A 21,602-nucleotide genomic window follows, 5' to 3' on the forward strand; every position below is an offset into this window, starting at 1 on the left:
CGCCCACTGGAAGGAATGTCCATGGTATCCCCCAGCCTTCTCTCCACGATGTGAAAGAGCTGGGGCTGCAGGCCCCCAGCCTGGTGCATCCTACCTGTGGGTTTGCTTATGGCTCTCCTCTCGGGCTCCTTGAAAGGGAACTGCAGGGTGGTGTCCAGCGACTTGAAGCAATCCTTCAGGGAGTTCTGCTGGTAAAACTCCACCAGCTCCTGGCAGGGGGGCAGCAGGACAGATGGTATTCCAGCAGGCCCGCCCCTGAGGGGGCAGCCCCTGAAGGAGCCACATCCAACTCCTCCTATGAAGCAGGAGGCCTCCCTGGCAAGTGACTCCTTGAATAATCCCCGTGATGGGAAGCTCATTCCATTTCTGCACAGCCGGGGCCATTTTATGGGGGAGAGACCACATTGCCTACAGCCAGTTCCTCTAATAACCAATTTGCTTCATGACACATTTACACAATAATCAACCTACCTAACGACCACCTCACCAAAATCAAACCGGACTCCCATGCGGGTGCCAGGAGCCTTATTTTTGTAATTAATTATAATAATAATTAAGCACCTAATAGGTGCTGGCCAGAGTGCAACCATACGTCATCAAAATCTCCTAATCATCCCGAGGGGAGTATGTTCGTGGTACCAAGTGTTTTATAAATGGTGAAAATGAGTCACAGAGAAGCCAAGTGCCTTGGCCAGGGTCCCATGGCCGGAAGAGCGTGGATCCAGAACTCAGCCTCTGGGGAGGCAGTGAAATAGAGCCGCTAAGTGCTGGCTTCTGAAATATGACTGATCTGAATTCAAGTCCCAGATGTATTGCCCGTAGGAGCATTTATTACACAAATGCTCAAGCTGATGCTAATAACAAGTAAACAACTCAGGGCTATTCTGTAAAAGGACATGTTTGCATTTTAGAGTTCTAGATTCCTAAGATGCCCATGTGGACCCTGAGAAAGAAGATCTCTATTAAGAAGGGCTCCTGGCCCGGCTGGAGTGGCTCAGTTGGTCGAGCGGAGTCCCATGAACCAAAAGGTTTCGGGTTCAATTCCTGGTCAGGGCACATGCTCAGTCAGGTAATCATGAAACCGATTAGGCAGAGCTAAATCTTCAAGTCCGACAGAAACAGGGACCCTGCCCGTCTCAGCGTCACCCATCTGTGAAACGGGAACTCAGAGAGTGAGTTCTGAGGGCATTCACTGATGGCCTGTCTATAACCTGTGTGGCACTCAGTAAGTGCTCTGTCAGTGCTCACTGCTGTTACTTAGGACTATGATTACCATCCCCATCATCACTATTGGTCATGAGGGGACTGCCTTTAAGGCCAATTGATTCAAAGTGCCCTTGGAGGGGCCCCTGTGAATATGGATAAGAGGGAGGCCGTCCCAAGATGGAGCCTCAGGAAGGGTCCTGCCTGCATTCTGGAAAACTGGAGTTGGGGGAAGATCGGCCCTTACCGCCAGCCCCCGGAAGGCCTTCTTTTCTGTGATCCGGTACAGTCCTTCCGCTGTCATGATTTTAATGTGCTTGACCTCAACATTGTACCTGGAAGCAGGGAGAGAGTGGGCGAGATGGTCATTGAGCCCTGAGGCTGGGGACCCAGGCCCATACTCAGCCCAGCCTCAGCCCCAGGCTGTACCCCAAACCATGGGAAAAGCAGTCTCCGCTGCTTCAGGGAGGGGGCGACCACTGGAGCCCAAGACTGAAGCTGTCTCCTGCTGCTGCACCAACTGGTTCCTTCCCTCGGGGCCTTTTCTGCTCTAACTTCCTTTCTTCCTCTAAGGCTCCAGATCTTCCTAAGATAACAGGAGTCGTCTTCCTGGACTCACAGGGTTGTTGAGAAGTCAGGTCTTGCCAAGAAAGGAATGTTCTAGAACAGTGATGGCTGCTTCAGGGAGGGGGCAACCACTGGAGCCCAAGGCTGAAGCTGCCTCCTGCTGCTGCACCAACTGGTTCCTTCCCTCGGGCCTTTTCTGCTCTAACTTCCTTTCTTCCTCTAAGGCTCCAGATCTTCCTAAGATAACAGGAGTCGTCTTCCTGGACTCACAGGGTTGTTGAGAAGTCAGGTCTTGCCAAGAAAGGAATGTTCTAGAACAGTGATTTTCAACCCGTGTGACGCACGAATTTTTAAAACAGGCAATACCTGACTCTTTAGCCAGGGCACTGACATCTTTTCCATCAGATTGTTAAATTTAAAAATGACAACACAACAGCCGTCCAGTGTGAATAAATCAAAATTAAACTTTTGTTTTTGTAAGATTGGCCAAAAAATGTATTTTTTGGTGTGCCACAGAATTTGGGTAATTAGTTTATGTGCCACATGATGAAGAAGGTTGAAAATCGCTGGTCCACAGCAGATAGGACGAGACCTACGGTGTCTAGCTTAAACCACATGGCAGACCACAGAGCAGCGAGGACGGGGAAGAGATGGTCACTTCGGCCAGTTTGGAGAACTAGAAAACCAAACCTCCTCCCACACAGAAAACCCCTAGAAATGCCGAGGAGAAAAGTGCTGAGTTCTCAAAAGAAAAGGGAAATGCCCAGATGCCAGAAACGAGGACAAAACTAAACACGAAGCAGTAAACTAAGCAGTAAGCATGAACTGTGACCCTAAGGAGTTTGCTCATCTTGGAAACCAGGAAGTTTATGTCTCATTGATCACAGAGACACGAGAAGAGTTACGGGGTCCCTCCAGGTGGCGAGTTGGCCTGAGCCCCGCCCATACCCTGTAAGGCTGGACTGTCAAGAAGCTTCGCCTTCAAGAAAAGGGGGGGGGGCGCGGGCGCTAGAAAACGCCACCCATCCGCGCAGCCAGGATGATAAACATCTTTGTCTGTCTCAGCCCCCAAACAGAAAGCCACCCTTGGGAATTCATAGCCTCAGCCTGCCCTCAACAAGGTCTGCGTGTCAACCAAGGAGCGGTTCAGACTGACATCAAGAACAAAAGGCTTTCATTTAAGCAAAAAGTTGCAGCCCTGGAGACACGGGTTTTTCAGGTATCAACCAAAATTGTGTTCCAGGGGAGAACAAACAGAGGCAAGGTCTGTCAAGGCCAAATCCCCAAAGTGTCATTCTTTCTTTCCTGCAAATGAAGAGCCGCTGGCCGACTTACCAGAGCTTCGTTAGTTTAAATATGCAACCGAGAGGGGTGAAAACTACAAGGAGGAGGTTCGGTCTAAATGCGTCCAGGCCGCGGTTGTTGTTTGGGGATGTTCATGACTCAGCCTTGAGCTCAGTTTAGCAACAGGTTAGCAACTCAGTAGCAGCTCTGAGAACAGAGTCCAAGACCTGCAGAGGCCCCCCCTTCTTAAGAGCCTCCCCCTCTATCTTGAGTCTTAGCCATGACCGTTCCATTTTCTTGTGTCCATCACCAGGAGTTTGAACTTGAACTGCCTGTGTAGTCTGAGAAAACTAAGGAATCAACCTAAAGGAAAATGAACCTGCTCGTGGGTCCCACACAAACAAATGCAAAATCTCTGGCGATCCCGGCAGCAAAAGACTCCCACAGGGCAGGCCCCGTTTAAGATCGAGACACAACTACAAACCCTACGAGGAAGTGAGTCACCCTGAGCGGGCAGCTGCCCTCCGCAACCAGAGAAGCACGAAAGACAAGGTGTGTGTGTGTGAGAGATTCCGGTTCAGGTGACGTCCTTGCTCTGCCTCTTCCTAGGGGGGTGCTCAGTGCCTTTTGGAACCTCCCTAGGAAACATCTCTTCCTTGTGGGTTGTCAGTCGTTTAAAGGAAATACATTTGTTTAAACGCACTCAGACCCCAGGGGTTGAATACAAGGTGGCTATTGGCGCTCTGCCACCCAGGAGCACACGGTGCCTTTCTCTTTCCCCGTCTCCTCCCTGCCCCAGGCTTGTTACCCTCAGCTTCCTCACTCCAAGCTCCAAGGGCATTCCTGGACCTCTATGGCTTGTTTCCTAAGCCATGTCGTCTAGGAATTACTTTTTCTACCTCTGTAATTTGCCATATAAATGTTCTCTTACAAAAAAGAAAGGAAGAAAGGAAGGAAGGAAGGGAGGAAGGAAGGAAGGAAGGAAGGAAGGAAGGAAGGAAGGAAGGAAAGAAAGAAAGAAAGAAAGAAAGAAAGAAAGAAAGAAAGAAAGACGTCCTTCACCCGCTGCCGCACCAAGAAGGTCCCGTCGGAGCGGTTGGTGAGGATGCTTTCTGCTCCGGCGCGCTCCATGGGGCCAGCGTACCTGCCAAGACACACCAAGGACAGAGGTCTGCACCGACCCCATATGGCTACATGGGGTCACGTTTTCTCCTAACCCTTGTGACTTTTCTTAAGTTGGTGACAGCCCAAGTCCAACCGCCCTTAGACACCAAAACAAGTCCGGAGGAGGCAGTGGCCAGGGTCCAGAAGTGGGCAATTTAAAGGGTGGGGGTGGGGGGGTGGGTCAAAAAATTCAGCCATCAAGATAAATAATAACGAGTAGTACTTCACATTGTTGAACAAAATTGAAGAAGCCACAAAGAAATGGGAAGATACTCCATGTTCATGGATTGGAAGCATCAACTTAGTTAAAATGGACATTTTACTTAAAGCAATATACTGAGTTAATGCAATCCTCATCAAAACCCCAATGGCATTTTTTTTCAGAAATAGAACAAAAAATTATCAAATTTGTATAGACCCACCAAAGACCCCAAATAGCCAAAGCGATCCTGAGAAATAAAGAACGAAGTCAGAGGTATCAGCCCCCCTGACTTCAAAGTCTACTACACAGCTACAATAATCAAAACAGTGTACTGGCAGGAAAACAGACACACAGACTGGTGGAACAAAATTGAGAGCCCAGAAATAAACCAACACGTATATGGGCAACTAATTTTTGACAAAGGAGTCAAAAACGCATAACAGAAAAGAAAGCCACTTCAATAAATGGTGTTGGGAAAATTGGGAAGCCATGGAACTAGACTGCTGTTTGACACCATTCACAAAAATTAACTTAAAATGGATTAAAGACTTAAATATAAGACCTAAAACATTAAAACCACAAAGAAGAAAACACGGGTACTAAACTTAATAGACCTTGGTCTCAGAGAGAATTTTATGAACTTGACCTTAGAGGCAAGGGAAGGAAAAGCAAAAATAAATGAACGGGACTATATCAGACTAAAACGTTTCTGCACAGCAGAAGCAACCATCAACATAACATAAAGGCAGCCCAGCCAGCATGGCTGAGCGTTGACCTATGAACCAGGAGGTCATGGTACGATTTCGGGTCAGGGCACATGCCTGGGTTTTGGGCTCGATCTCCAGTGTGGAGGCATGTAGGAGGCAGCCAATCAATGATTCTCTCTCATCACTGATGTTTCTCTCTCTCTCCTTCCCTCTGAAATCAATAACATATATATATTAAAAATTATACACTTAAAACTTAGATAATGTTATTCACCAAGGCCACTTCAATAAATTTAATTTTTAGAAGTAGTATTTTAATGTAAGGTTTTTAAAACTCAAGAAGACTACAAAAGCAGCCATAAAAAGGAGCAAAGTCCTGGCACTAGTTACAACATGGATGAACCTTGAACACATGATGCTCAGTGAGAGAAGCCACACACAAAAGGCCACACAGTGTGTGACTCCATTCATGTGAAAAGTCCCAGAACAGGCACATCCAGAGACAAGAAGTGGGTTAGTGGTGGCCAGGGGTTGGGGAGGGAAGAGAGGTAACTGCTAATGGGGGCAGGGCTTTTTTTAGGGGGAATGAAGATGTTTTTCACCAGGAAAGAAATAATATACATACATCACTGTGAATGTACTAAAGTGCCATCCTTCCTATATAATAAAAGGCCAATATGCAAATTGTCCCCTCGACCGGGAGTTCAATGGAGAGTTTGACCAGGGGGGCCGACCCCACCCATGCACGAATTCATGCACCGTGCCTCTAGTTGAATATAATTGTCAATATGGGTATATTTATGTTGTAAATGTAAATATATAATAAGTATATTAATTATAGATTATATACAATTATAAATATATAAATGTGAATATGAATATATTTATGCTATAAATGTGAATCTGTAACATAAATAATATGGTAATTATAGATAATATAAACTAGATAATAAATAAATGTGAATATGTAACAAATGTTAATTACAGATATATAATTATAGATGATATATAAATGAGTATTAATGTATACTATAAATATAAACATAACATAAACAATGCATAAATAAGTAGAACAACAATTATTAATTCTAGATAATATATAATTATAGCTGATACATAATTATGAATATGTAATATAAATTTAAACATGAATATAAATTATACTTAAAATGGTCAAATTTTTTTAATCTTCACCCAAGGATATTTTTCCATTGATTTTTAGAGAGAGTGGAAGGGTGGGGGAGAGACAGAGAGAAAGAAACGTCAATGTGAGAAAGACATATTGATAGGTTGTCTCCCACATGCGCCCCAACCAGGATTGGGGATCTGGGGATTAAGCCTGCAACAGAGGTACGTGCCTCTGACCGAATCGACCCGGGACCCTTCAGTCTCTGGGTCGATGCTGTATCTACTGAGCCAAACCAGCTAGGGCTTAACATGGTTAATTTTATGTTATGTGAATTTCACCTCAATTTTAAAAATGAATTTGGCCCTGGCCAGGTATCTCATTGGTTAGAGTGTCATCCTGATACACTAAGATTGTGGGTTCAATCCCTGGTCAGGGCACATACAAGAAGCAACCAATGAATGCATAAACAAGTGGAACAACAAATCAATGTTTCTCTCTCTCTAAAATCAATCAATAAATAAAAATTTAAAAAATGACTGCAGCCCCGGCCAGTGTGGCTCAGTTGGTTGAGCATCATCCTGTACACCAGAAGGCTGCCAGTTCGATTCCGGTCAGGGCACATGCCCAGTTTGTGGGTTCTATCCCCAGTTGGGGTGCATGCAGGAGGCAACTGATCAATGTTTCTCTCTCACATCGATGCTTCTCTCTCTCTCTGTCTCTCTGTCTCTCTCAAATCAATAAAAACATATATTTTTTAAATGAGTGCAAAAAAACCCCATGATGAGCAAAATGTCAACATTTTAAATAAACACACGGTCTGATTCTGCACTTGCCTGATTCAACACAGTTCACCTCTTCCTACTCCCAGCCCTGTCATACCCTATCTGTATTACAACTTTGATGTCTTGCTCATCAAGGATATTTTTTGCCTTGATCTTAATTTTTTAAAATGTTACATTAAAATGTCGTGGACCTCAATGCCTGAGGTTTTTGGTGCCCCCTTCGATTTTTCACCCACAGTGAGTGCCTCACTCTCCTCACCCCATTTTCCGCTCTGGTGACCACTTCCCGGCAGGGGTGGGCAGAGTGAGTACAGCCTGGAGAGACTGTGGTTGGAATCCTGGCTTCGCCCCCTAGATGCTCTGTGACCTCAGGAACTGGTTTTTACGCTCTGAGCCCCAAATTCCTCTTCTAGAAAGAGGGTGAGAAGCCCACCCACCACCGAGGAACACTTTTGGCAAATGGCGAGAATGCAGTTGAAGCACCTCATATATGAAATTCACAAGGTTGTTCTATGCTCATCGTGTTACCATGACTCTCAAGAGGCAGCAAGTCAGGCCCAGGAATCAGGCCAACTTGGGTGGAATCCCACCTCTGTCACTTCCTCACTGTGTGACATTGAACAGATCCCTTCTCCTCTCTGAGCCTCCGTTTCCTCCTCTGCAAAAAGGGAGTTAAGAATAGCTACCTACTCCAAAAGGCTGTGACAAGAATTAAATGTGCTGACACATGGTCATAAAAGCAACACGCTTGTTAGGTCAGGTCTAAGTCGCCAACGACTGTAAAATGCACCGTTCTTTATTGGACCATTACAAAATGAAAACCACTACCCATAAAATAAGGTAAAGACGGAGGCTCCATTGATTGCAAAAGATGTTAAAATGTGTGTGTGTATGCAGGGGCGGCGGGGGGGGGATGTGAATGAACACTCAGGATCGATGAAATGTGACAATAGCTAATGATGAAAACAACAGATAATAAAGTGCTTATTGTGCGCCAGTTATGAAGCCTCATGACAATCCTATGATGTAAATATTGATATTCATCTAGTTTCCAGAGAGCAAAGTTGAAGCACAGAGATGGTGACTTACTAGCCCAAGGTCACACAGCTGGGAAATGTTGGAGTCAGGATTTAAACCCAGGCCAGTGGATTCCAAAAGCAACACTGTAAACCCTCACCCCTCAAAGTTCTATACGTAGTAGGTGCTCCAAAAAAAAATGGGGACCACCACTGCCATGGTCACCATCATTTTCTTGCCAGGAGACTATCATCTCCTAAAGTTTGGGGCCCTCTTTTGTCTGTTCTCTCCTCAGGAGCTTCCGGTGCTGGGCTGGACCCAACCGCCAATGCCCAGGGTTCAAAGAGTGGATAACTGATTGGTTTGGAGGCCCCTCCTCAGGCACCCACCCCAGAGAGACCCCAACTTGAAAGTAAGGAAGGCGTCCCAGCAGGTATGGCTCAGTGGTTGAGCGTCAACCTATGAACCCGGAGGTCATGGTTCGATTCCCGGTCAGGGCACATGCCCGGATTGCGGGCCCAGTCCCCAGTGTAGGGTGTGCAGGAGACAGCTGATCAATGATTCTCTCTCAAAAAAAAAATGGGGACCACCACTGCCATGGTCACCATCATTTTCTTGCCAGGAGACTATCATCTCCTAAAGTTTGGGGCCCTCTTTTGTCTGTTCTCTCCTCAGCAGCTTCCGGTGCTGGGCTGGACCCAACCGCCAATGCCCAGGGTTCAAAGAGTGGATAACTGATTGGTTTGGAGGCCCCTCCTCAGGCACCCACCCCAGAGAGACCCCAACTTGAAAGTAAGGAAGGCGTCCCAGCAGGTATGGCTCAGTGGTTGAGCGTCAACCTATGAACCTGGAGGTCATGGTTCGATTCCCGGTCAGGGCGCATGCCCGGATTGCGGGCTCAGTCCCCAGTGTAGGGTGTGCAGGAGGCAGCTGATCAATGATTCTCTCTCATCACTGATGTTTCTATCTCTCTCCCTCTCCCTTCCTCTCAGAATTAAAAAAATATATATATTTTTTTTAAAAGTAAGGAAGGAAGGTGGTTCTACTCACCAGAGATGAACTGACAGGTCCTGAGGGGGACCCTAGGGACAAGAGACCAAGACTTAGGACAAAGAGCCCATCTTGGCAACAGACTTCAGGGCACTTTGTTCATTCATTCATTCATTCATTCACTCACTCCGCTGTCACTTACTGAATGCAGGTCATGTACCAAGCACTGTACTGTCCACTGGGAAGACATTCCGGAATCTAGTGGGAGAGGCTGGTCCCCTATCACACAATTCAGGGATTGTCCAGACACCTGTTTTAGCATGACCTCCAAGCTAAGAAAGGTTTTTAGATTTTTTTAATGGTTGACAAAATATTTTAAAAAACTATTATTTCCTGGCACATGAAGATAATAAGAAATTCATAAGCCAGGGCCCACGGGAACATGGCCACGCTCCTCGTTCACAGAGCATCTTTGGTTGCTCTGGCACCACTGTGGCGGAGGTGAGTAGCCACAACAGAGAGCGTCTCACCCAGAAGCTGAAAGTGTGTGCTGTCTGCTTACAGGGAAGGTGTGCCAATCCCTGATCTAAATAAATGTAAAAGGGCACATTTCTACCACCTCTGGTCCATGAGGAGGGCTGCCCTCGAGAGAGAGAGACAATAAGAGAGACAGAATGAAAGAGGGGGGACTGAGAGAAAGAGGACAAAGAGGAAGAAAAAGGAAGGAAGGAAGGAAGGAAGGAAGGAAGGAAGGAAGGAAGGAAGGACGGAAGGAAGGAAGGAAGGAAGATAATTCTTTCTTAAAGTAGAATTCCAATTAAAAATGTAGGAAGAATGGTGACTAGAAAATCACTAGTAGAATATCACAGAAATAATTGTCACAGGCTAGACCCACCAATGAAAGCAAAAATTAATGGACAAATGATTAAGTTAAAATGGAATATACTATATATACATATATCTACTTTCAAAGAAAAATATGGAACTCTAATTGCATTACTAGCCAGAATGAAAATGGTTCATCCTCTATGCAAAACCAGATAGCAGCAGTTCCTCAAAAAAATAAAATCACCACACGACACAGCAGTTGCTCTTCTGGGTATACCCTCAAACAATTGGAAACTGGGACTCAGATATTTATTTATACACCTTCATTCACAGCTGCATTATTCACACTCGCCAAAAGGTGGCAGCAACCCAAGTGTCTATCCTCGGATGAATGGATAAGCAAGATGTGGCCCATGAGACAATGGGATATTACGTAGCCTTAAAAAGGAAGGAGATTCTGGCACACACCACAACATGAATGAACCTTAAACTCGTACTAAGTGATGTAAGCCAGACACAAAAGGATGGATGCCATGTGATTCCACTCGCAGGAGGTCCCTAGGGGAGTCAGATCCACAGAGACAGAAAGTAGATGGGAGGTGCCAGGGGCTGGGGGAGGGGAATGGGGAATTAGTGCCGAATGGGGACAGAGGTCAGCAGAACCTCAAGTTTGAGAATGACCTGCCATGACGGGTAGCTCCGTCCCTATCTCAGGGGTCTCCCCAAGCCTGCCTGCCCTCTCAGAACCCCCTCTGGACTCCCCTGCCCTCGCTCCGTCCAGTCTTGAGGCACTCACATGCACGTAGGGCTTGACCCTGTTACAGGGAAACCAGCCAACTTCATTGGTAGCTGTATTCCTGCCCTAAAATGCCAGGAGGGAAAAACATGGAGAGAGAGGTCATAGGCATCTGCTAGCATGTGTGTCCATCTTTCTATTTCATGGCCACTCTGCCCGTCCATCGCTGTCTCTGTGACCTGGATGACCCAAAATGTGCCGAGCAGTATCGACTTCCAGGGAAGACAGCCAGCTCAGAAGGGCCCAGCCAGCCTTGGAAATCTCTACCTACACCACCCTCCCAGACACCTCCTCCAGACCAGCCTTCCCTCGCCAGAGTGCAGGGAGGCCATGACCCCACTTCCCAGGGTCACCCACACCCTTGACCCCACACTCGGGTCCTTCTCCCTCACTCCCACAGCCCCAGCCTGTACCTCCCACCAGTTCTGCTCAGCCTCGGCCTTGGTGAGTTCCACGATGTCTCCGGGGTTGAGCCGTAGAAAAGGTCCCAAGGCTCCCGGGGGTGGAGGAATCCCGTAGTACTCCTGGCAAACCTCCATCTTGGGCAGCCCTGGAGGGGAGGAGAGAGACTGCCATCTGTGTCCCACGGTGGGCTGGGTACTCAGGGATGCTCAGACCTGAGTCTCACCGCCCACCGGGGCAGCAAACATTATAAAAGATTGACAAGACCAAGTGGTGGCCAGGATGGGGGCACCTGGAACTCTCCTCCTACATTGCTGGTGGGAATCCACTTTGGAAAGCTGTTTGCAGTCTCCACTAAAACTAAACAGATGTCTACCCAGCGATCCAGCAATTTCCCAAGAGAAATGGAAACACATGTCCACTGAAAGTCATAGGCAAAAATGTTCCCAGCAGCTTGGTCCACAAGAGCCAAAAACTGGCAACAAACCAAATGTCCTCAATAAAATGGATAAACAGCCCAGCTGGTGTGGGCCAGTGGTTGAGCGTCGACCTATGAACCTGGAGGTCAAGGTTTGATTCGCAGTCAGGGTATATGTCTGGGTTGTGGGCTTGATCCCCAGTGTGGAGCACTGCAAGAGGCAGCCAATCAATGATTCTTTCTCATCATTAATGTTTCTATCTCTCTCCCTCTCCCTTCCTCTCCGAAATCAGTAAAAATATATTTTTAAAATAAATAAAATAAATTGGATAGAGTGTGATATAATCATACAGTCCAAATCAGTAAAAATATATATTTAAAATAAATTGGATAGAGTGTGATATAATCATACAGTGGAAAAGTATACAGCAATGAAAAAGAACAAGCTACTGCTACCAGCAACCACATCAATGAATCTCACCAACATTGTGCTGAATAAAAGAAGCCAGATGTAGTAAGGGCACATACTGGATATATGCACACATACACACACTCATATATATTTCCTCCTACTGAGCACATTTCAGTTGTTTCTAATTTGTTACTACTGTAAATAAAGCTGAAATATGTATATATGTAGGTATATCAATATAAATAAATAATAGACATGAAATCTGACTCTTTACACTGGCTCTGCGTGACTATTAGCAAATGGTTTATTTCTCTTAGCCACAGAAAATTGTTTTCACTTCTTTCATAATGCTTTGCCTCCCTGCCTCCTAGCCTTTGCACATGCTGTTCCCTCTGCCTGGAATACACAGTGCCCCGTGCTGACTCACCCAGCTCATTCTTCTTTTTGTCCTGAGCCCGGCGATGTAGCCTATCCTGGAGGGAGAGACCAAGAAAACCAGCGTGGCTACCTGAGCCCAGCCTGGGGACTCCTCAGCCCCTATCTGAGCACCCAGAGAAGGGCCATGCCCACTGCTGGGGTCTCCCGAGGCCTCCTGCCATTACCCCCCAGTATTTCCAGGCACACACAAAAGTCTTACCTTCTTCATAGTTCCAGCAAAATCTATGGGAGGGAAAAGAAAGGTTAAGATGAGAAATACCCCACGCAGAACCAAGCCCACCCCTGCCCTGTCTCCCACTGGTACCTTGCCCATGGCGGCCACAGGGAGGGACCCTCCCCAGACACTCTTTGTGTGCAGGTGCCCGGCACCGATGACAACGGTAGCCCTGGTAGAAGGTGCCTCTGGCATGCAGGAGATGAGATAAAGGAGAGTCAGTGCCGTTGATGAACACAGCCAATCATTCACCATTAACATGAAGGGTTGGGTACTCTTTAGAGCAGGAGAGAGATGGAGAAGCTTAAGATCAAAGGAGAGCCTCCCACCTCCCCACACAGGGGAGCGATGGCTGGAGGAGCCCCTTTAAGGAGGAAGTGCTGACCAAGCCCAGGACCCAGGCCCATCCTCTCAGACTCCCACCTCAGCAGCATCTGGCAAGCCTTGCAGGATGTGGTCTCCTCGAAGGAGAACATCTGGAAGTCGTGCCCGTTGGCTGTGGCATTCTCAGGGTAGATGTTGGAGCTAGAGAGGGGAGACAGTTCCACACGATGGAATAGTATTCAGCCATAAAAAAGAAGAAAGTTCTCATGCATGCTGCCACTTGGATGTGTCAGTACTTCCTTCCTTTTTACAGCTGAATACCATTCCACTGCATGGATATATTGAATTGTGTGTAGCCATTCATTTACTGATGGACATCTGGGTTGTTGCCATCTTTTAGCCACTGTGAATACTTTGGGCCAGTGCTGCTATGAACATGGGAGGAGACAGAAAGCAGACTGGTGGTTGCCAGGGGCTGGAGGGGAAACTGGGGAGTAGCTGCTTCAGGGGTGCAGGGTCTCCTTTGGGGGGTGGGGATGAAAATGTTTTAGAATTAGAGGTCATGGTTGCACAAGAATGTACGCACTAAATGCCATTGAATAGTACATTTTAAATTGGTTCAATTTTTGTTATGTGGATTTCACTTCAAGGGGAAGAACAAAAAAAAAAGGGGGGGGAGGAAGGGGAGGAAACAGTTCTAGGTTGGTAACCAAAGCTTGCACAGAACCTTGGCATTCTGGGGATGCAGACAGCCTCCAGCCTGTCCCTCCCATTTCGCAGATGGTGAAACTGAGGTTCAGAGGAGTCCCACAGAATGTCAAAGAAGATGTGAGACAAGAGCATAGAATCGCCTCTCAGCCCCTGCACCTGTGGGAGTCCTCTGAGGGTATAAGGACGGAGGAGGAGGGGTCTCACATGGCCATCTCGAACTGTTCCATCCACTTCTTCTTCAGTTCTCGCGTCTTGAAGAACAGCTCATAGCCCTGAGCACCTTGGTCCTCGATCAGGAGAAACATGTGAGTCCACTGCAGGGAAGCGGGGTTCAGAATGAAGTACCCACCCTGCAGAGGGTGGGGCCACATGTCCACCACCCCTACCCCTGTAAGGAGAAAACGGTGGGTCCGGTACCTGCCTCTCTGCCCCCAGGAAAACATGCATTTACCATGGCAAAGGGTTGCCCACGACACACCCATATATCTAAAATCACACACACACACTCACGTCTGAGACAAATGCTCACGGGCATTGCAAAGGCCAAGAGGCGTGTCTCAAGCACTGGTGCTTCCCAGCAATGGGGTCCCCAGTTCTGGCCTCAGAACCCCACCTTCTTGTTGTCACGCTCTCCCGAAGAGTCATCTCGAACCTGGAAGCTGTGCAGGTTCACAAAGTCCTTGAGGTCGTAGGAGTCCCCTCGGCGCTTGCAGATGAGCAGGGCTTTGTCGAGCAGGAAGGCGTACCTGGGAGCAGCTGGGTCAGGTGCTTCTGCCTGGCTTCTCCCAACAGTCCCTACCAGCTCTCTGCCTGGTTCCTTCCACCCTCCAGGTCCACCCCACTGTCCATCTAGGTCCTACCATTCTAGGACTCCTACCCTTCTCTTCGTGGCCAACTTGGCCTTGCCCACCTGCCCATCTTGCCCTCACCCATGTGTTCCCTGCTGGCCCGGCCATCTGCTGGTCTTGGCTCCGCACAACTATGTTGTCTTCGCCTTGTCCATCTCGATTCCACCCCCTGGTCCAGGTGGTCCTACCCACATGCCTATTTAGAAACCTGGCTCCGCCCATGCCGAAGCTCCACCCAGATGTGTTAACTCCACCCACCGACCTACAGAAGAACCTGGGCCCGCCCCCACCCAAGCCCCGCCCACCTGTCTGTCTTGGAGCGGCGCTCCACGGAGGTGATCTTGAGTTCCCCATCGATCTTGGGCCGGCCATAGTGGGCCAGAGACTGGTCCTAGGCAGCAGGCAAGGAATCCGGCAAGGGGCCACCAAGGAGGAGACCAAACTCCCTCCCTGCGTGGCCACGCCCCTGGCCCTCCCAGCCCCATCCCCTCACCAGGTTCTCAATAGACAGCTGGAAGTTGGTGATCTGCCTCAGCGTCTCATTGTCCCGCTTGACCTCATTCACACACTGCGCCAGGTCCTGGGGGTTAGCCAGGTGTGAGTCTGGGCACCCCCACCCAGCCCAGCCCCCTAACTGACCAGGGATAGGGGTCAGCCCCCATCAGAGCCAGCAAGAGTCTTAAAATCAGTGTCCAGCCTGTCCAGTGTGGCTCAGCATCGACCTATGAACCAGCAGGTCATGGTTGGATTCCTGGTCAGGGCACATGCCCAGGTTTCGGGCTCCATCCCCAGTGAAAAGCGTGCAGAAGGCAGCTGATCAATGATTTCTCATCATTGATGTTTCTATCTCTCCCTCTCCTGTCCTCCCTGAAATCAATAAAAGTGTACTTTTAAAAAGACAGTGTCCACAACATGTCAGTGTCCTCAGGAGGACACTGTCAATAACTGATCACATAGGCATGTGGCCCTGTGGGGGGGGAAGTGTTGCCCATGGATGTGACTGTGTCTGGGTGGCACTGCACTGTGCTGTCCTGAATGCATGTGACTGACACCCCTGCATGTGACTACTCACCCTCATTGCATCCAGGGCAAGCCGCAGATTCTCCTTCTCCATTGCGTCCTGCGTGTGTTTCACCAGCTCCTGCATGACCCACAGAGGCAGACATCACCTGGGCCTGTCTTCTCCCCCCAGGCCTTCCATCCTTCTCCCTCCTCCTGCTGTCCCAGGAGGCCAGGCATGGTCCCAGTGACCCTCCCAGAGGGCCCTAGAGTCCAGCCTCCAGAAGCCAGTCCCACCCTCACTCCTATGGCACAGGGAGGTAGAGATGCCAAGCCCATAATCTTGGACCTAGGAGGTCCCCAACTGTGCACCTGGAGAAGGAGGTGGTACTTGAGTACTCGCTGCATTGGCACCATCAGCAGGTCCCGCAAGGTGAACCTCCCATTGTTTGCTCGCTGAGAACATTCCTGTGGGATCAGAGAACCAGATAAGCAAGATGGCAGGTGTGGATTTTTCTAGAGCGAGAAGCATCCTATCTCCCCTGAGGAAATACAGATGGAAGAATGCCATGGGGTGGAGGCCCAGGACCCGCCAGCTGAGTGGGGCTGGAGAAAGGTGGGGGGACAGGAATGGAGGGTCCCCACCGTGCAAAGAGGCTGGGTGCACGGGGCACACAGTATTCCTCACCACCGCCCATTGTTTGCTCGCTGAGAACATTCCTGGGGGATCAGAGAACCAGGTAAGCAAGATGAGGTGAAAGCAGGTGTAGATTTTTCTAGAGCAAGAAGCATCCTATCTCCCCTGAGGAAGAATGCCATGGAGTGGAGGCCCAGGCCCCACCAGCTGAGTGGGGCTGGAGAGAGGTGGAGGGACAGGCTGGGTGCACGGGGCACACAGTATTCCTCACCACCCCTACCCTCTCTGTGCTTCCACCACACACGGGTCCAGGTTGGGGCTAGTCCAGGGTCGGAGCTCAGTGTGAATTTGGAGCTCAGCCCAGACTTGGTGCACAGCCAGGACTGGGGTTCAGTTTGGAGTCAGAGTTCAGCTCAGGGTCAGGACCTCAGCCTGGCGTCAGGGCTCAGTGCTTCAGTCCATTTCCTCCTGCTCTAGTACCTCCTTCCCCAAACCCCCGATGGGAAGATCCCTGGTTGCACTGAAGCAGAAAGCGATGCCATCTCCTACTCTGTGTCCTCCCTGCTGCCCCGGGGCCCGTGAAGGAGTGGGAGAGCACCCCCCGCATTGGGGCCCGGCCCCGACCTCCAGCTTCATCTGTACATCCTCCCGGGCGCTGGCCACGCGGTCCAGGTGCTTGCTGGCCGACTCCACCTGGCTGCAGTAGCGGCCATAGATGAGGAACCTGCGGGAAGGGGACAGGTAGCAGTGGCCGGACAGGTAACGGTGGCCGGCACCAAGGTCAGGCAGCTCCGGCCCACCCCTTCCCAGGGGGGTTGATGCTGAGCCTCCGTCTCCCCGTCTATAAAATGGGCATAACAATAGCATTTCTGGGCATCAGTCCCACCCGGCCCACCCCTTCCCAGCGGGTTGATGCTGAGCCTCCATCTCCCCGTCTATAAAATGGGCATAACAATAGCATTTCCCATGTGGGGTTATTATAACATTAAATGCGATAATGCCCAAGAAGCTCTTAGCACTTGGCAAATCATCTCTGCTCAATGTTCATTTACTTAATAAACTCATTGAGCACATACCATGTGCCAGGCCCTGTGCTAAGCACTTTAGACATTGATTGACCAGTCCTGTACCACACGGACTTTACAGATACGGAAGCAGAAGCACAGAGACATTAAGTGACTTCCCAGAACCACACACAGCTCACCAAAGGCAAAGCCAGAGATTGAACCAAAGATGGTAGCCCCTTGCCCATGAGCAAAGAAAGAAAAACCCTCCCTGTCCAGTGGTCTCTGCAGGCAAAGTCCCTCAAACACCCCGCCTGGACAGGGCAGGGTGACCTTCAGGGGTCCCGGCTGGCCTCACCTCTCCTTGTATTTGATGAAGACCTGGTAGAGGGTAGGTGCACTGGTGGTGGCCAGGGCTTCCTTCATCTCCTTTAGGAAGTGAGTGTGCACACGAAGCAGGTCCTAGTCAGAGGGATGGGGTGAGGGCCGGGCAGAAGCCTGGGGCTCAGGAGAAGGGTCATCCACTCGCCCTGTGTTGCCCAATTCCCAAACCCCACACTCCAGGGACAGACGGGGCCAGCAGATGGCTCCCGGCTAACAGCAGCCCCGGAGGGGGGATCAGAGACCAGGTGAGCAAGATGGGGCAGGGGGGCTGGGGACAGGCCGGCGTACCTCGATGTTGATGAAGATGATCTCTATGTCTTCAGGTTTGAGGAACCGCTGCAGGGGCTTCATGAAGTGCTGCGGGGAGGGGAGAGAGGGATGGGGGAGGTGGGACCCTGCCTCCAGCCCCGTCCCAGAGAGGCAGGGACAGGGAGACAGAGCTGGAGAGAGGCGAACAGAGAGACCAAGAGGAAAAGAGACAGCGATATGGAGAGAGAAAAGAGAAAGACAGAGACAAGGAAACAAAAGCAGGCAGAAAAAGAGATGGAGAATGTGCACGAGCGAACATGTACGTGACTGTTCACAGCAGTTATTCACAACAGCTGCGAGTGGGAACAACACGAGTGTCCATCAGTGGGTAACAAAACGCGGTCCATCCACACTGGAATGTCACTCAGCCATGAAAAGGAGTGAAGGACTGACGCTTACTGCAACGTGGATGGACCTTGAACACATGATGCTCAGTGAGAGAAGCCAGACACAAGAGGCCACAAATTGTGTGATCCCATTTATAAGAAATAGGCAAAATAGGCAAATTCAAAGAGACAGAAAGTAGACTACTGGTTGCCAGGGGCTGGGGGAGGATGGGGACTTAGGGGGAGGGATGGATAAGGAGTATGGGGTTTCTTTGGGGGGTGATGAAAAGGTTCTCAAATTAAATAGTGGTGATGGTTGCACAACCTTGTGTTTATACCTAAAGCCAGTGAATTGTGTATGTTACATGGGTGAATTGTACGGTATAGCAATTACAGCTCAATGAAGCTGTCTAAAAAGCAATGGCCAAAGGAAATAGAGAAAATAGAAAGTCAAAGACAATAATGGAGACAGAGATGAGGATACACAGAGGGAAAAGGAGACAGATGGAGAGAGAAACAAGTGGCAAAAGCCATAGAAAACCAGGGAGGCAGAGAGAGACACACCAAGCAGGGCGTGGCCCCATAGACGCGGGACAGGCGGACGCACCTGCCGCCCGCTCCCACGCATGTGCCTGGCAGGGGCGGGGTGGGGCATCGCACCTGTTGGATGGAGCCTAGTGTGTCCGTGTACTTCTCCTCCGTCTGCTGGATCTCTCGCAGGCAGCAGCACCGCTTGTCATAATCTGTCATCTTGGGCTGAGAGCGGGGAGGAGAGGCAGGTGTTGGGGAACCCGGGACTGCCCTTTGGCCGTGCACCCATCCAGGCCCAGTCCTTCACCCCCACACACCGGCATGGGCACCGGCTCCGAGCGCATGAGGTCCTCATAGATCTCGTCGCCCTCGGCCTCCTCGTTCTCCACGCAGTCATACAGGTCCTCATCCTCCTCCACGGTGTCGCTGCAGGATGCAGAGTCAGGCAGGGCCTCAGGAGCCCCCAGGCCAGGGGCCCCTCAGACCCCTCCCAGATCAAACCCCAAGGGCAGGATCATGTCCCCTTCAGACCTCCTGGCCCCTCAGACCCGCAGGGCAGGGCCTGGTGCAGACACTCACTCAATCTGGTCGGACAGGCCGCTGTAGATGTCTTCATCCCCCACACTCTCCTCCTCTGTGGGGAAGGGCCTGGGGGAGCCAGGATGGTGTGAGCCAGAGGCCGGAGGGCCAGGTGGGGAGGGGGGGGTTTCAAGGACAGGGAGGACAGGGTCAGCCCAAAGCTGTCTGTCACCTCAGTGGTTACTCACATGATCCCCTTGTTCTGGGCAATCGGGGTCCAGGACAGGGCGGACAGGGTGTAGATGACCTGTGAAAAGGGCCGTGTTTTGCTCAGCAAGCCCCTGGCCCACCCCCATGCCAGAACAGCCTTGCACTCCAAGCAGCTGAGGCTGCACCTTGACGTTAGACCCCTCCAGGCCTCTGGGAGCCTAAATCAGGATGTCCTCCGCTTTCCCATCCCCCCATGTCAGCATGCCAGCGTTCCTGCTATTCTATTTAATTCCCATAAGCACTCAAAGAGGATGGGATGATATTACTCCCTAGGACTCAGAGAGGTGCGGCCACATATCTGAGGTCACACAGCAAGTGGTGAAGCAGGAACTCGCACCCGATTCCACGTCTCCTAAGCCAGACTCTCGGCACTGTGACCCTGTAGGGCACATCGGTCCTTCCCCTACCTGCTCATAGCCTGCCTGGTGTCGATGTTCATGGAAATAAACTCAAACCCAATCTGTGGGCTCTACGCGCCCAGCTCACCTTCCCGAAGTCCTGCACATCGAAGAGGTCAAAGGCCTCAAAGAGCTCACTCCTCTTGAGGCCAAACTTCTCACAGCAGGTAGACAAGAAGGTGCGGATGTTCTTAAGGCACAGGAACTGTGGGCAGAACAGTAATGAGGGTGGGAAACATAATGGGACGGGGAGAAGCCGAGCCCCTGCAGTCTGACTTGGTGACCCGCTCGGAAGGGGAAGCCTAAAGCACAGCCCCCTCAGTAAGCCACCCCCTCTTCTGGTAAAGACCAAGCTGTCCCTGAGGCCAGAGCTACCCCTCAATTTTTTTAGTTCACATGACATAAAGTTAACCACGAACTGGTAACCAAACATCTATATATATAAAATGAAGTAATATGCAAATTAGGCCAGGACGCTGTAACGGTCATGACCAGCTCAGGAGGAGGGGCCGGGTGTGGCCCGGAGCCTGAGAGAACAACATGCAGGGGGGCTGGCCCCCAGCCCCAGCCCCTTGACCAAGGCACTGGGCTGCTGAGGCTGGAGCGAGCGGAGACACAACCTCATAGGGGGTCCAGCTCCCAGCCCCAACACCACTATGGCGCTGGGCTGCTGGGGCCGGAGTGAGTGGAGACACAAACCCGCAGGGGGGCCGGGTTCAAATCTGACCAAGGGCATGTACCTAGGTTGCAGGCTTCTCCGTGGCCGGGGCCCAGGTCAGGGCTCATGCAGGAGGCAACCAATCAAAGTGTCCCTCTCACATTGATGTTTCTCTCTGTCTTTCCCTCTCTCTTCCATGCTCTCTAAAAATCAATGGGAAAATATCCTCAGGTGAGGATAAAAAAAGAAGAAAGAAATGTCATATTCTATAAAAGAGACATCTTGAAAATGCCTAAAGAAAGTTGTCATTTTTTCGTGGTGAAGGGACTGGAGTCTGTGTTGATGAAAACACCTTGGTGGCTGCGGCGGCCACAGTGGCAGCAGCAGCGGGGTGATGGGGGTGGCACCTTCCCCTGATCAGCCTGGTTGCCTCCCACAGAGGGAGGCCCACGGGGAGCGGGCCTAAGTTGTCAGTAGGACATCCCCTGAGGGCTCCCGAACTGTGAGAGGGGGCAGGCTGGGCTGAGGGACAACCCCCACCCAGTGCACAAATTTCGTGCACCGGGCCTCTAGTGCTATAATAAATGCAAATGAAAATTATTCAGCCATTAAAAAGGAATGAGGTTTGGTTTATGCTACCACATGGATGAACCTTGAAACATTATGCTTGGTGGAATAAGCCAAACACATAAGGACAAATACTGTATGATTTCACTCATATGAGATCCCTAGAGGAGTCAGATCCACAGAGACAGGAAGTAGATAGTGGGAGCCAGGGGCTGGGGGAGGGGGATGGGAGTTAGTGTTTAATGGGCACAGAGTTTCAGTTTTGAATGATGAAAAAGTTTTGGATATAGGGGTGATGGTCACACAACAATGTGAATGTATTTAATGCCACTGAATTATACACTCACAAATGGTTAAAATGATAAATGGTCATTTTATTTACATATCATTAATATATTTTGATACATATTTTATTTATAAAACAAATATTTATATCATTTTAGTTATATATAAATCTATAGTAATAAAAGCATAATATGCTAATTAGACCAGACAGCCAAATGACCTTCCAGACATCCTTCCAGATGACCTTCCGGATGAGGGCCAAGGCAAGCTGTGAGGGCC

At 49.9% G+C, this 21,602-nt stretch overlaps 1 protein-coding gene across 1 annotated transcript in view; it reads right to left on the reverse strand.

Annotated features, from left to right (window-relative positions):
- The window catches only part of VAV1 (vav 1 guanine nucleotide exchange factor), a 57,837-nt gene that overhangs the window by 3,144 nt on the left and 33,091 nt on the right, over nt 1-21,602 (reverse strand). The window contains exons 3-25 of the mRNA XM_014530258.1: nt 19,902-20,018; nt 19,394-19,452; nt 19,206-19,274; nt 18,944-19,052; nt 18,756-18,851; nt 17,749-17,817; nt 17,435-17,538; nt 16,697-16,796; nt 15,808-15,903; nt 15,509-15,577; nt 14,930-15,016; nt 14,742-14,827; nt 14,202-14,334; nt 13,793-13,902; nt 12,977-13,078; nt 12,644-12,741; nt 12,539-12,561; nt 12,329-12,374; nt 11,083-11,219; nt 10,670-10,735; nt 9,106-9,137; nt 1,451-1,538; nt 95-209 (exon numbers count right to left, since the gene is read on the reverse strand). Coding sequence (XP_014385744.1) covers nt 95-209; nt 1,451-1,538; nt 9,106-9,137; nt 10,670-10,735; nt 11,083-11,219; nt 12,329-12,374; nt 12,539-12,561; nt 12,644-12,741; nt 12,977-13,078; nt 13,793-13,902; nt 14,202-14,334; nt 14,742-14,827; nt 14,930-15,016; nt 15,509-15,577; nt 15,808-15,903; nt 16,697-16,796; nt 17,435-17,538; nt 17,749-17,817; nt 18,756-18,851; nt 18,944-19,052; nt 19,206-19,274; nt 19,394-19,452; nt 19,902-20,018 — 2,011 coding nt within the window. The remainder of the gene's footprint in view (nt 1-94; nt 210-1,450; nt 1,539-9,105; nt 9,138-10,669; nt 10,736-11,082; nt 11,220-12,328; nt 12,375-12,538; nt 12,562-12,643; nt 12,742-12,976; nt 13,079-13,792; nt 13,903-14,201; nt 14,335-14,741; nt 14,828-14,929; nt 15,017-15,508; nt 15,578-15,807; nt 15,904-16,696; nt 16,797-17,434; nt 17,539-17,748; nt 17,818-18,755; nt 18,852-18,943; nt 19,053-19,205; nt 19,275-19,393; nt 19,453-19,901; nt 20,019-21,602) is intronic.

The sequence above is a fragment of the Myotis brandtii genome, unplaced genomic scaffold (assembly GCF_000412655.1).
Source record: "Myotis brandtii unplaced genomic scaffold, ASM41265v1 scaffold729, whole genome shotgun sequence".
NCBI lineage: Eukaryota > Metazoa > Chordata > Mammalia > Chiroptera > Vespertilionidae > Myotis > Myotis brandtii.